This window comes from Pogoniulus pusillus, chromosome 23 (genome assembly GCF_015220805.1).
Source record: "Pogoniulus pusillus isolate bPogPus1 chromosome 23, bPogPus1.pri, whole genome shotgun sequence".
In the NCBI taxonomy this organism is placed as follows: Eukaryota; Metazoa; Chordata; class Aves; order Piciformes; family Lybiidae; genus Pogoniulus; species Pogoniulus pusillus.
The window spans coordinates 1,791,955-1,806,020 of NC_087286.1; the positions used below are offsets into that span (position 1 = coordinate 1,791,955).

Genomic DNA, 14,066 nt, shown 5'->3' on the forward strand with positions numbered 1-14,066 from the left:
TGAATCTGGTCATCACAACTAAGTTAGCTTCTGTCTATAGTTTTGGGGGCAGGTTTTGGGGAAAATAAAATAACTCTATTTTTGTATAAATCCCTGCCCCGGCCACACCGATTCCCTGCCCCCACAACACACCACTTATCCACTAGATGGCCTCAGGAAGCTTCTCTCTGCTTATGGCAGAAGGCAATGCTGAATTACAAGAGGCTATAAATACTTACTCACAAATAGTCTCCCGACTGGCAGGGCCAGCTACAGCCTCAGGCAGTACCCAAATGCTTTTGGTACTGTCTTGTCAGCTGCTGAGGCTTCTGATTCTTCCCAGGCTTCACAGGGTGCTGTGGAAAGGAGGCAGACAATCTCTGAACTGATCCAGGCTTCTCTGGATGACCTGTGTATCTCTGAGACTTCCTATCTTGGCAGGAGACTTTCAGGTTCAGGCAGGATGCCTTGCAATGTGCAGCCTCAGCACAATGTCACACTGGCTGTGCAGGCTGATCACATGCGGGCATTTAGAGCCTGTTCCTGGTAAGCTCTGCAGCAGTGGAGTTTCCAGGCAGTTCAGGATGCAGTAAGGCAGAACACTGCCAGAAGCAGAGAGCAATAGCAGCAGGCAACAGCAGGCACGAATACAATGGCAGAGCACGTTGTGTTACCTGCTCATCCCTTTTTATCAACACAGCCTGAGACTAATGTGCCTTTGGACACAGAATAGCCAAGCAGAATGGCAGTTAGCCAAGCTTGACCATATTATGTGAAGCCATAGGCTTGCTTTACCCAAATATGGGAAAAACACAGGCCTTGCATGAGGTAGGCACAAGCTAAGCTGTGTACCTTGTTTACTCTGGGCAGGCCAGAGTCCTTAGACTCAGTGGCCCTAGGTTCTTTGTCCTCTTTCTCACAGTTACTTCTCCCCATAACAGAAGGAGGGAGAGCAGAAAAAGATGTCTGGGCAAGCCAGGACATGGATAGGCCTATTTTGGCCTATCCAGGCCTGCCACAACAGGCTCCAGAGAAGGAGACTGTCTGGGGAGCCTGTTCCAGTGCTCTGGGACCCTCCCAGGACAAAAATTCCCCCTTGTGTTGAGGTGGAACCTCCTGTGCTGCAGCTTCCATCCATTGCTGCTTGTCCTATCCCAGGGAGCAGTGAGCAGAGCCTGTCCCCCCCTCCTGACCTCCAGCCCTCAGATATTTATAATCATCTCCTCTATCTTCTCCAGACTAAGCAGCCCCAGGTCCCTCAGCTTCTCCTCATCAGGCAGTGCTCCAGTCCCCTACTCATCCTGGTAGCCCTGGCTCCTGTCTGAACACAAAGACAGAGGTATTGTGGTGACCAAGTTCAGAACAGCCTAGGACCTCCAGCAAAGGAGCCTGGCTGGTATCACGACCACAGAAAACACACAGCACAACAGTCAGGCTGCTCTGCACGGCAGCTCTCTGTTTTATCATGTGAAAGTCTTTTGATATCTTGTCCTGGAACTAATCCTGGCCAGTGCTGCTCCTTCCCTGCACTGTCTGCAGCTCAGCCCACATTCACAGGCAGTGGCTGCTGCCAGCAGTGCCAGTGCTCAGTGGCTCTGGGCCAAGGGCTGGGCTGCAGACCAAGGGCACTGCTGTGCCTTGTGGTGGTGCAGAGGAAAAGGCTGCACCTGTGGGGAGCAGGGAACAGCGCAGGTGACCCTCAGCTGACCACTGAGGGATTCCATCCCATGGATGTCGTGTTCAGTGCGAAGCTGAGGGGTCACCAGGGTCTTCTTCCCCTTCTTCGATGGCTGGTGTCTGAGAAGGGCTCTGTTCTGTCTCTGCAATCCACATGTTCCTGCATCCAGTGCCATAACCCAGCTCCTGAATCTGGTTTCCATCTGCCACTGCGTCCAGTCTGGGACCTGTGCCACAGCCCCAGTGGTGCCAGTGCTGTCTGACTGCTGTCAGGGGCTGGGTTCCATGTTGCTTTGTGTCTCTCAGGATCTAGTGCAGGTCATTATTGTCATTCAGGCAGTTTCAGTTTCTTTCCCACCCCATCAGTCTCTCTCCCTTGTGCGCTGTCTCATCCCCCTGGGAAGGCGGAGAGCCCCCAGAGAGCCCCTGGCACTCAGCGGCCGGCCCAGCCCTGGCCCTTGGCCCTCTCCAGCGGTACACCACTGACCCGCACCAGCAGCACAGGCCGATGGAACCTTCCCTTCGGAGCCGCCCCTTCTGTCCAGCCGTGCCCCATGCGTCCTGCTTCGAACCTGACAGAGACACTCGGTGCCAGACGCTGAGGGCACGGCCGAGGGCCGGGCAGGCCTGGCGCAGGGGCCGCCCCGCTCCGCTCCGCTCCGTGCGCTGCCACCCAGGCTGCTGCCAGGGATCCGCCGTCCTGGAGCCGAGCGGCGGGAGGCCAAAGCGCTCAGCCAGCACAGCCGGCAGCCAGCCCCTCCCGGCCCCGGCCAAGCCACGCCGGGGCTGGGCTGGTCCGACGCAGCCTCCCGCCGCGGCCGGGCCGAGCGGCGAGGGGAAGCAAGGCCGAGCGCCCCCCGCCTTAACTTTCTCGCTCGCCCTCCGCCTCGGCCCCGCGGCTGCCGGCGGGGACACTGGCACCGCCCCGCGCCCGCCGCCGGGAGCTGCCGGGCGGGAGCCGCTGGCTGTCACTTTCCCTCTCCTCCACGCACCGCCCCCTGTGCTCCCCCCGCGCCCGGCGGCGGCGGCGATGTCCCGTCCCCCGGCGCCGCGCTGCGCTCTCCCCGCCGGCAGCAGCCAGGGCCGCGCTGCCGCCCGCCGCCGCCGCCCGCCCGCTGCCTCCGCCGCCATGGCCGGGCGCTGAGGGGCGCCCCGCCGCCCCGACTCGGCTCTGCCCCGCCGAGGGGCTCGCCGCCCAGCCGCCCCCCGTCCTCGCCAATGGTCCAGAGCGACATGTCCAAATCGCCTCCCAGCCCGGCGCAGGAGGTGCAGATGGAGCTGCTGGACAACCCCCTGCCCGCCGCGGCGGCAGCGCAGGTACCGCGGGGGGCGACCGGGCTCGGCCCGGGGCTGCGGGGGGGCGGGCTGGGCTCGGAGGGCTCCGCTCTGAGACAGCGGGCGGCAGGCTGGGAGAGGAGCGGGGGGGAGCGGCGAGGCTGCAGGAGCTCCCTATGCCTTCAGCTCCGGCTCCTCGCCGCCGGAAAAGTTTGCGGGCTCTCCGGAGCCGCCCACAAGCGCTGTCCTCGCCCTTAGCGCGGAACGCCATGGAATTACTGCCCGCGGCGGGATGCGGCGCGCTGCGGGAGCTGCCTCGGCCGAGGAGGAGCCGCCGAGGGTGGCTGCATAAGCATCGTTGCTGCTGCGGCGCTCCCCCGTGCGCGTCTGTTACTCACAGGTTACGGCTGTTTGTCCCCGCTCCGGAAACCTGTTGTGTCCTACCTGCTGCTTCCCCGGCAGCGCCGCAGGCTCCCTCAGCGGCTGCACAGCCGTGCGCGGGGGGGGAGGGCGGTTCGCGGCGGTCGCGGAGCGGGGATGTGGGGGAGCCGAAGGCTTCTGAGCCCGCCGCAGATGGCAGCCGCCGGCTCTTAGGGTCACCTCGGAGCGGCGGCTGCTGCCCATGTGCGCGGCCCTCGAGTGGAGGGGCGAAGGAGGGGGAGGCAGGGGATGGGCGCTTGGGCTCCTGGTGAAGACTTTTGCGCTTTGAAAGGTGGTTCCTGTTTGATCTGTGAGCGTTGCGTAAGAGCTGCGAGTTTGCAATAGTTGGCTGCGCAGACTTAGGGATGCTATTTTTAAAGCCATTAAAAGAGCGGTAAAATGTGATGGGCTGCGTTTTGAGTTGCGAACGTACTTGGTCTTTCCTGTGAGGACAGAGGGCTTGGGGTGTTTCTCCCCCTTTTGGGGTGGCAGTTCTTACTGCTGCTGCCAGAGCTGTCTCTGATGCTTGCTTTTCTCGGAGAGCGTGGTCTGTTTTCATCGCAGGAGTGCTCAAGTGCTAGAGGATGCCAGCCTGACAAAGACTTGCTCGTTGATCTTTGCTTACTGGGGACCGGTGACAGCAAAAGCGAATGCAAGCGCTGAGGCAGAGACCAGGCTGAGCTAAAAGAGAAAGAAAAGAGAAGTGTCTTTTTGGATGTAAATTTGCCTGCAGCCTCCAAGTGCAGAACAGACGTTTCAGTAGTGCCATATGCTTTGCCAGCTTCTCCTCAAGCAGTGGCAAGAGAACTAATCTCTGACCTATAAATCACCTCATCTTGACATCTTTTCAGCCCTGAGCACAGAATGAGCAACTGTCAAATCATGGTGCCCCTCTGCTCTGGACACATGTCAAATACAGACCATAAAGTGGATTTTTACCCCTCCTTTTAGCTAGGCACAAAGAACCTCTGCTTAGAGAGGAGGGATCCTTTGCTAACACCCCTGTTATCTGTGCATTTCTACGGTGCTTTAAAGACTCAGAGATAACTTGAGTGCTGTGTCCAGTTCTGGGCTCCTCAGTTCCAGAGAGATGCTGAGGTGCTGGAAGGTGTCCAGAGAAGGGCAGCAAGGCTGGGGAGGGGCCTGGAGCAGAGCCCTGTGAGGAGAGGCTGAGGGAGCTGGGGGGGTGCAGCCTGCAGCAGAGGAGGCTCAGGGCAGAGCTCATTGCTGCCTGCAGCTGCCTGCAGGGAGGCTGTAGCCAGGTGGGGTTGGGCTCTGCTGCCAGGCAAGCAGCAACAGAACAAGGGGACAAAGCCTCAAGCTGTGCCAGGGCAGGTCTAGGCTGGATGTTGTTAGGAAGTTGCTGTCAGAGAGAGTGATTGGCATTGGAATGGGCTGCCCAGGGAGGTGGTGGAGTCTGTGTGCCTGGAGGTGTTGAAGCCAAGCCTGGCTGGGGCACTTAGTGCCATGGTCTGGTTGGTTGGCCAGGGCTGGGTGCTAGGTTGGGCTGGATGAGCTTGGAGCTCTCTTCCAGCCTGCTTGGTTCTCTGATTATTTTAAAGGTAGTAATAATGCAGCTTTTTAGTTTAGGGAACATTTTTTAGCTTTGGGAAGCAAGCTCTTATCTTCTCTGTAGGTGTTCTAATCTTACATAAACCTTCCTTTGGTGTAGAGCAAATAAAATTATGGAAGCAATAAGGCCTTTGGAATAATAATAATAATAATAATGTTAGTTAATTCTTTACCATCCACTGCATCTAGAGACAATTAATCTGATTTGCCTTTTTTTTTTCCATGAACATGATTTGGACAAAAAAAATCAGCATTGTGAAATCTTGCTGCTTTTAGAATGTGCAGTGAGAAGGAGAGACTAAAAGAGAAGATTGCAAGCATAGGTTGGACTGGATGATCTTGGAGGTCTCTTCCAACCTGGTTGAGTCTATAATTCTGTGATCAATTAGGTTGGCTACAGGTGCTTTGTTTATGCCCACTGCTGTCTTCTTCACTAAGGTACTGGAGTATCAGTCCTAGAAGCATTCCATGCCAAGGCAGGAAAAAAAAAACCACCACAAGACAAACCAGCATGGGAGCTTAGGGAGTAATATCACTCCTAAACATGTTCTTTTTGAAGTGCTTCTCATGTGAATTGTGATTCACAGGATCAGAGGATGTCAGGGGTTGGAAGGGACCCAAGGAGATAGTCCAGTCCAACCCCCCTGCCAGAGCAGGGCCACACAATCTAGCTCAGGGCACACAGGAACACACCCAGAGAAGGAGACTCTCTTGGCAGCCTGTGCCAGTGCTCTGAGACCCTTCCAGTCAAGAAGTTCCCCCTTGTGTTGAGCTGGAACCTCCTGTGCTGTAACTTACACCCGTTGCTCCTTGTCCTGTCCCAGGGAGCAGTGAGCAGAGCCTGTCCCCCCTCCTGACCCCCAGCCCTCAGGTGCTTAGAAATTATTAAATCCTTTCTCAATCTTCCCTTCTCCAGACTGAGCAGCCCCAGGTCCCTCAGCCTCTCCTCATCAGGCAGTGCTTCAGTCCCCTCATCATCCTGGTAGCCCTCCACTAGACCCTCTCCAGCAGATCCCTGTCCCTTCTCAACTGGGGAGCCCAAAACTGAACACAGTGTTCAAGATGAGGTCTCAGCAGGGCAGAGTAGAGCTGGACACACTCCTCCTAATACACTCCAGGGTCCCATTGGCCTTCTTGGCCCCCAGGGCACATTGCTGTGCCATAGATGTTCTCCACCAGCACCCCCAGGTCCCTCTCCTTGGGGCTGCTCTCCAGCAGTCACCTCCCAGCCTGTGCTGCTGCAGTTTATTATCCCTCCCCAGGTGCAGGACTCTGCACTTGTCCTTGTTGAACCTCATCTGGGTCCTCTGTGCCCAGCTCTGTCTGCCCAGGGCTCTCTGGATGGCAGCACAGCCTGCAGCTGTCTCAGCCAAGCCTCCCAGCTTGGTATCAGCAGCAAACCTGCTGAGCAGACTCTGTCTGTCTGTCCCCTCATCAATGTCATTGAGGAAGACATTGAACAGGACTGGCCCAGCACTGATCCCTGGGGGGATTCAGTGCAATAGAATTTTGCAGAGTTGTAAGGTCCCCCAACATTTCCCTTACCCATGAATTGTGCTTCTGCAGAGCTGAGCATTTCTCTTGGGCTGGCTGTATATTATGGCTGGTATCTTGGATCAGGCCTATCCATTTTGCCCAGGCCTGGCACCACTTGGCAGAGGAGTGAATGTTGCTGAGCACTCTTAAATTGCCCTTAGAAGGTTGCTAAATGTGTGAAATCTATCTAGGTAGGAGTCTGCTTGCTACTTGTGTCGTGCAAACCTAAGGAGATCTCCAAACTGAACAGTATCCCTGCAGGTGTTGGTCATGGTGGAGTTAGGATGTAACTGGTTGTGGCAGTGATGGGGCCAAGGTATTGGTGTGTTACTCCACATTACCTAAAGTTCTCTGGCTTTTAGGTGCATGTTAGTGCAAAAAGGTAGTTCACAGGTTCATAGTAGGGTTTAAGCTGGAAGGGACTGTGAAGATCATCTAGTTCCACCCTCCTTGCCAGCCTTCCACTAGCCCAGGTTGCTCAAGGCCCCATCCAACATGACCTTGAACAACTTGAATGAGGGAACATCCCTGACCTCCCTGAGCAACCTATTCCAGTGTCTGACCACCCTCACTGGAAAGCATTTCTTCCTAATCTCCAGCCTAAATCTGCCCTCTTCAAGCTTCAATCCATTCCCTCTCCTCCTGTCACTCCAAGACCTTGTAGTGAGTCCCTCCCCAACTCTCTTGTAGCTCTTTTATATCATAGACTCAGCCAGGTTGGAAGAGACCTCCAAGCTCATCCAGTCCAGCCTATCACCCTGCCCTATCCAATCAACCAGACCATGGCACTAAGTGCCTCAGCCAGGCTTTTCTTGAAGACCCCCAGGGACGGTGCCTCCACCACCTCCCTGGGCAGCCCATTCCAATGCCAATCACTCTCTCTGTGAAGAACTTCTTCCTAACATCCAGCCTATACCTACCCTGGCACAACTTGAGACTGTGTCCCCTTGTTCTATTGCTGGTTGCCTGGGAGAAGAGGCCACCCCCCACCTGGCTACAATGCCCCTCAGGGACTTCTCTTCTCAAGACTCCCTGACTCCCTCAGCCTGTCCCCACAGGGGAGCTGCTCCAGCCCTCTGACCACCTTCATGGCCTCTCCTCTGGACCCACTCCAGCAGCTCCATGTCCCTCTTATGCTGGAGGCACTGGAAGCAGACACAGTACTCCAGGTGGGGTCTCAAGAGAGCAGAGTAGAGGGGAGGAACTCCTCCCTTGCCCTGCTGGTCACCCTGCTTTGGATGCAGGTTCACACCCTGTGTTGTTTCAGAGGTGCAGTTTTAATCAGGTGAACTCATGGCTAGCAGTTGCCCTGTGGAGCTGCTCCCAATATCCAAGGAGACCTCGGTGCCAAGTGGTGGCTTTAGGTGTGGCCCTGTTGTGATCGACTCAGCATTTGATCTCCTGACATCCTGAGACAAAGTCAGCTCCAACATACTGCTGTTTGCTGGTCAGACAGGCAGCTCCAGGCTTCTTTGTACCCCTTCATTCCAAGAGCCTCTTCACTCTAGGAGGACAACTTTGTGAAGTACTCAGTTCAGTAATTTTAACTCTCCCAGATGCTGTGTTGGTTTGCATCTAATATACTATAGCACAGTGATCTTTGCATGGCAGCTCTTGGCCTCTCTTCTTGCTTCCCCCTGCCTCCCATCTGATTGTTTTCTGCTCCTACTGTCAAGTCCCTCAGTCCCCAGAAATCATTAGGTTCTGCTTCTACTGGTGGCTTCTCATCATCAAGATTTCTGTGCTGTGTCAGAGGAGGAGCCACAGCCAGTCAGGAAAGTAAGTGATACTGGAAGTTCCAGAGGACACAGAATGAGACTTGGGATCAGGCAGCTGCAGGCTGCTCTGCAGAGGCAGAAGCTTTCTAAACCACTGATGAGTTCCTTCCTATTTCCCATTACTATTTACCTCTTGTTCTTTTTCTTGTCTTCACAAACCCTGTGAGGAGAGGCTGAGGGGGCCTGCAGCAGAGGAGGCTCAGGGCAGAGCTCATTGCTATCTACAAATACCTGCAGGGAGGCTGTAGCCAGGTGGGGTTTGTCTCTTCTGCCAGGCAAGCAGCAACAGAACAAGGGGACACAGCCTCAAGCTGTGCCAGGGGAGGTCTAGGCTGGATGTTGTTAGGAAGTTGTTGTCAGAGAGAGTGATTGGCACTGGAATGGGCTGCCCAGGGAGGTGGTGGAGTCTGTGTGGCTGGAGGTGTTGCAGCCAAGCCTGGCTGGGGCACTTAGTGCCATGGTCTGGTTGGTTGGGCAGGGCTGGGTGCTAGGTTGGGCTGGCTGAGCTTGGAGCTCTCTTCCAACCTGCTTGGTTCTATGATTCTGTGATCTGTCAGTGCAGGTCCCAACAACTTGACACATTTTAAGTGAAAACAGTTCTCTTCTTGACTGCTTTCTTCAGCTGTGTCAGTTGCATTTAGATTTCCTCTGTGCCTCTATGCTGCTAAGTGCTTCCCCCTTCCAAATCTAAAGGCTTCCTCACCACAGGTTGCACTGCTGAAAGCAGAGTGCAGGCACCAGGCTAGGGACAGGCTTGCTCCGTTTTCTTTTTGTGCTGACTGCTGTTGATGGTAAGGTGAGCTTTAGGGTAACGTGCCTGGGGTGACTGCAGAATACCAGCTTAGTGTGTCACAGAATCACAGTCACAGAGTGCCAGGGGCTGGAAGGGACCCCCAAAGCTCATCCAGCCCAACCCCCTGTCGGAGCAGCATCATCCAGGAACTCATCCAGGTGGCTTTGGAGTATCTCCAAAGGGGGAGACTCCACAGCCCCCCTGGGCAGCCTGTGCCAGGCTCTGTCACCCTCACAGGGAAAAATTCCTCCTCATGCTTCCATGGAACTTCCTCTGCCTCAGCTTCCACCAGTGCCCCTTGTGCTGGCACTGGGCATCCCCCAGCAGAGCTGGCTCCAGCCTCCTGGCACTCACCTTTGCATCCTTAGCAGCACTGCTGAGGTCCCCTCTCAGTCTCCTCCTGTGCCAGCAGCACAGCCCCAGCTCCCTCAGGCTCTGCTCCTAACAGAGCTGTTCCATTCCCCTCAGCATCTCTACGGCTCTGCTCTGAGCTCCCCGAGGCAGTCAGGACCCATGCAGAGATACAGGCTGGGGTTGGAGTGGCTGAGAGCAGCCAGACAGAGAGGGATCTGGGGGTGCTGATTGATACCCACCTGAACATGAGCCAGCAGTGTGCCCAGGTGGCCAAGAGAGCCAGTGGCATCCTGGCCTGCATCAGGAATGGTGTGGCCAGCAGGAGCAGGGAGGTCATTCTGCCCCTGTACTCTGCACTGGTTAGACCACACCTTGAGTGCAGTGTTCAGTTCTGGGCCCCCCAGTTTAGGAGGGACATTGAGATGCTTGAGTGTGTCCAGAGAAGGGCAACGAGGCTGGGGAGAGGCCTTGAGCACAGCCCTACGAGGAGAGGCTGAGGGAGCTGGGATTGGTTAGCCTGGAGAAGAGGAGGCTCAGGGGAGACCTCATTGCTGTCTGCAACTACCTGAGGGGAGGTTGTGGCCAGGAGGAGGTTGCTCTCTTCTCTCAGGTGGCCAGCACCAGAGCAAGAGGACACAGCCTCAGGCTGTGCCAGGGGAGATTTAGGCTGGAGGTGAGGAGAAAGTTCTTCCCTGAGAGAGTCATTGGACACTGGAATGGGCTGCCCGGGGAGGTGGTGGAGTCGCCGTCCCTGGAGCTGTTCAAGGCAGGACTGGACGTGGCACTTGGTGCCATGGTCTGGCCTTGAGCTCTGTGCTAAAGGGTTGGACTTGATGATCTGTGAGGTCTCTTCCAACCTTGGTGATACTGTGATACTGTGATTGCCCAGAGCATGGCACCAAGGGGAACTCAACTGATATGGGTGACAAGAATTAGCTGTTCACATTTTAGAACTGCAGAATCAGTCAGGGTTGGAAGGGACCACAAGGAGCAGCCAGTTCCAACCCCTCTGCCATGCCCAGGGACACCCTACCCTAGAGCAGGCTGCCCACAGCCTCAGCCAGCCTGGCCTGAAACACCTCCAGCCATGGGGTCTCAACCACCTCCCTGGGCAACCCATTCCAGCCTCTCACCACTCATGCTGAGGAGCTTCCTCCTCACATCCACCCCTCTGAAGCAGTACCTGTGTCCCTGGTAACCATCTTCTAGAGGCAATCATTGCTTGGTCTCTAGGTTTATAATTTCAAGCCCTTATGGATGAAAAGTTGCTGTACTCTTCCAGGGCTGGCTTCTCTGGACCCTCAGTTACTCTTCTCTTCTTTCTTTTCCTCAGTTCTTCCCTGTGCTAGGACAGAAGAGTTTTAAAATGGCACAGAGCAGCCAGGATCACCCTTCACAGGATCCCAGGCTCACAGGATGTTAGGGGTTGGAAGGGACCCAAGGAGATCATCCCGTCCAACCCCCCTGCCAGAGCAGGACAATGCTATCTAACACAGAGCACACAGGAACACATCCAGACAGGCCTGGAAAGGCTCCAGGGAAGGAGACCCCACAGTGTGCCTGGGCAGCCTGTGCCAGGGCTCTGGGACCCTTCCAGTCAAGAAGTTCCCCTTTGTGTTGAGCTGGAACCTCCTGTGCTGCAGCTTACACCCATTGCTGCTTGTCCTGTCCTAGGGAGCAGTGAGCAGAGCCTGTCCCCCCTCCTGCCTAGCACTCAGATATTTATAGACATTTATCAAGTCCCCTCTAAGTCTTCTCTTTTCCAGACTAAAAAGTCCCAAGTCTCTCAGCCTCTCCTCGTAATCCATGCCCTCCAGTCCCCTCATCATCCTCGTAGCCCTTCCTGCCTCCCAGGGGTTTGCCTTAGGCTCTGTCAGCAGGGCAAGCAGACCCTTAGCAGAAGGAAGCTTCACTGTCTTGAAGGGATTAAAAAGAGAACTGAAAACTGAGTTGCATCCCCCTACAACAGCAGGACAAGGGATGGTTCTTGATAGGGAGGGTGACAGAGCCCTGGAGCAGGCTGGCCAGAGAGGCTGTGGAGTCTCCTTCTCTGGAGACCTCCCAAACCCACCTGGATGCGTTCCTGAGCAAAGTACCCTGGGTGGTCCTGCTCTGGCAGGGGGGTTGGACTTGCTGATCTCTGGAGGTCTCTTCCAGCCTCTAAGGTCCTGTGGTTCTGTGATATTCCTGTAGCTGGCTGTTGTTCCCTTTCAGTCCCAGAGGCTTTTTCTAGTCTCTTGTAGAAGAGAAATAGAGAAATATTTTTCAGTGTCTTTATTGATGATCTGGAGCAGGGGATTGAGTCCAGCATCAGTAAGTCTGCAGATGACACCAAGCTAGGAGCAGGTGTGGAGCTGCTGGAGGGTAGGAGAGCCCTGCAGAGGGACCTGGCCAGGCTGGATGGGTGGGCAGAGGCCAATGGGATGAGACTGAACAAGGCCAAGTGCAGGGTTCTGCACTTTGGCCACAACAACCCCAAGCAGCACTACAGGCTGGGGACAGAGTGGCTGAGAGCAGCCAGGCAGAGAGGGACATGGGGGTGCTGATGGGGAGGAGCTGCAGAGGAGGCAGCAGTGCCCAGGTGGGCAGCAGAGCCAATGGCATCCTGGGCTGGCTCAGGAGCAGTGTGGGCAGCAGGACAAGGGAGGTTCTTGTGCCCCTGTGCTCAGCACTGCTCAGGCCACCCCTGGAGTGCTGTGTCCAGTTCTGGGCCCCTCAATTCAAGAGAGATGTTGAGGTGCTGGAAGGTGTTTGGAGAAGGGCAGCAAGGCTGGGGAGGGGCCTGGAGCAGAGCCCTGTGAGGAGAGGCTGAGGGAGCTGGGGGTGTGCAGCCTGCAGCAGAGGAGGCTCAGGGCAGAGCTCATTGCTGTCTGCAGCTGCCTGCAGGGAGGCTGTAGCCAGGTGGGGTTGGGCTCTGCTGCCAGGCAGCCAGCAACAGAACAAGGGGACAGAGTCTCAAGCTATGCCAGGGCAGGTCTAGACTGGATGTTGTTAGGAAGTTGTTGTCAGAGAGAGTGATTGGCATTGGAATGGGCTGCCCAGGGAGGTGGAGGAGTTGCTGTGCCTGGAGGTCTTCAAGAAAAGACTGGATGAGGCACTTAGTGCCATGGTCTAGTTGACTGGCTAGGGCTGGGTGATAGACTGGACTGGATGATCTTGGAGGTCTCTTCCAACCTGGTTGATTCTATGGTCTGGTTGGTTGGGCAGGGCTGGGTGCTAGGTTGGACTGGCTGAGCTTGGAGCTCTCTTCCAACCTGCTTCATTCTGTGATTCTATGAAGTCCAAGGAGAGCAGGTGGGGAGCAGCAGGCATATGGCTTACAGCTGTAGTTGCCAAGCTTAAAAGGCTTAAAAGGATGCACAGTGGGGTTTGGGCATGAGCTTTAACACCTTCTAATTCTTGCCTGCTCCTCTGTTGCTGAGGTGAGAGTAAACATCTTCGTCAGTGCTGTCAGAGTGAGGTGTGTGCAGCACGTTTGCACTCCCCAGCCACTGGAGAGGACAAGAGCAGGCCAAGTGCCTTACTCCTTGGCTAGCACCTGAAAAGTGCCAGCTCATCTGGGCTGAGGTCAGGGCCAGGCACTGGGATATGGCTTAGGAGTGTAGGAACTGAGGAGAATTTGGGCTTGGCAGTAGAAAAGAGCATGGAAGGTTGAGCATTTATCCCTGTTAGACATTTCTGAGCAGGAAGGAAGGAGAGGGGGAGAGTAGAGCATCTGTGAAGTGCTTGGGACTGAATTGTATGAGCAAATGTGGATAAATGATTCGTGGCTCAGGTTTGGATGCAGAGGTTCTGGGGTTTGGTTTTTGTGTAGGTGGAAGGTTTTATAGAGGAACTGTGGAATAGACTTAGCAGACCCCTACAGCTCTATGGAGATCCTCACTTGGACAGGGGTCCTGGAAGGAAATCTTGTCTTTGCTGTGTGACCTGGTGGGAAAGAAATCCAGCTTCTGAGACCTAACCTTGCAATTATTCTCTGCTATGGGGACATGAAGAAGAGGAGGCTAAGGGGAGACCTCATTGCGCTCTGCAGCTACCTGGAAGGAGGTGGGAGTGAGGTCTCTCCTCCTAAATAAACAGGGATGGGATGAGAGGAACTGTGCTGAAGCTGTGCCAGGAAAGGTTTAGATTGGAGTGAGGTCTCTTTGCCTAAGTAATAGAATCAGTCAGGGTTGGAAGGGACCACAAGGATCAGCCATTCCCAACCCCCCTGCCATGCCCAGGGACACCCTACCCTAGAGCAGGCTGCACACAGCCTCAGCCAGCCTGGCCTCAAACACCTCCAGCCATGGGGCCTCAACCCCCTCCCTGGGCAACCCCTGCCAGGCTCTCACCACTCTCCTGCTCAACAACTTCCTCCTCACCTCCAGCCTCACTCTCCCCACCTCCAGCTTTGCTCCATTCCCCCCACTCCTGGCACTCCCTCACAGCCTCAAAAGTCCCTCCCCAGCTTTTTTGTAGCCCCCTTCAGATGCTGGCAGGCCACAAGAAGGTCACCTGGGAGCCTCCTCTGCTCCAGCCTGCACAGCCCCAACTCTTTCAGTCTGTGCTCACAGCAGAGCTGCTGCAGCCTCTGAGCATCCTCCTGGCCCTGCTCTGGACACTCTCCAGCATCTCCACATCCCTCTTGTCCCAGGGGCTCCAGAGCTGGATGCAGGACTCCAGGTGGGGTCTCAGCAGAG

General features: G+C 55.7%; 1 protein-coding gene across 2 annotated transcripts in view; it reads left to right on the plus strand.

Annotated features, from left to right (window-relative positions):
* The first annotated feature begins 2,798 nt into the window (after window positions 1-2,798).
* Window positions 2,799-14,066, plus strand: part of CACNB2 (calcium voltage-gated channel auxiliary subunit beta 2) — a 345,847-nt gene continuing 334,579 nt past the window's right edge. For both annotated transcript variants that reach the window (XM_064162343.1, XM_064162344.1), the window contains exon 1: window positions 2,799-2,973. In XM_064162343.1, the coding sequence (XP_064018413.1) occupies window positions 2,875-2,973 (99 nt within the window). In that variant the 5' untranslated portion in view covers window positions 2,799-2,874. The remainder of the gene's footprint in view (window positions 2,974-14,066) is intronic.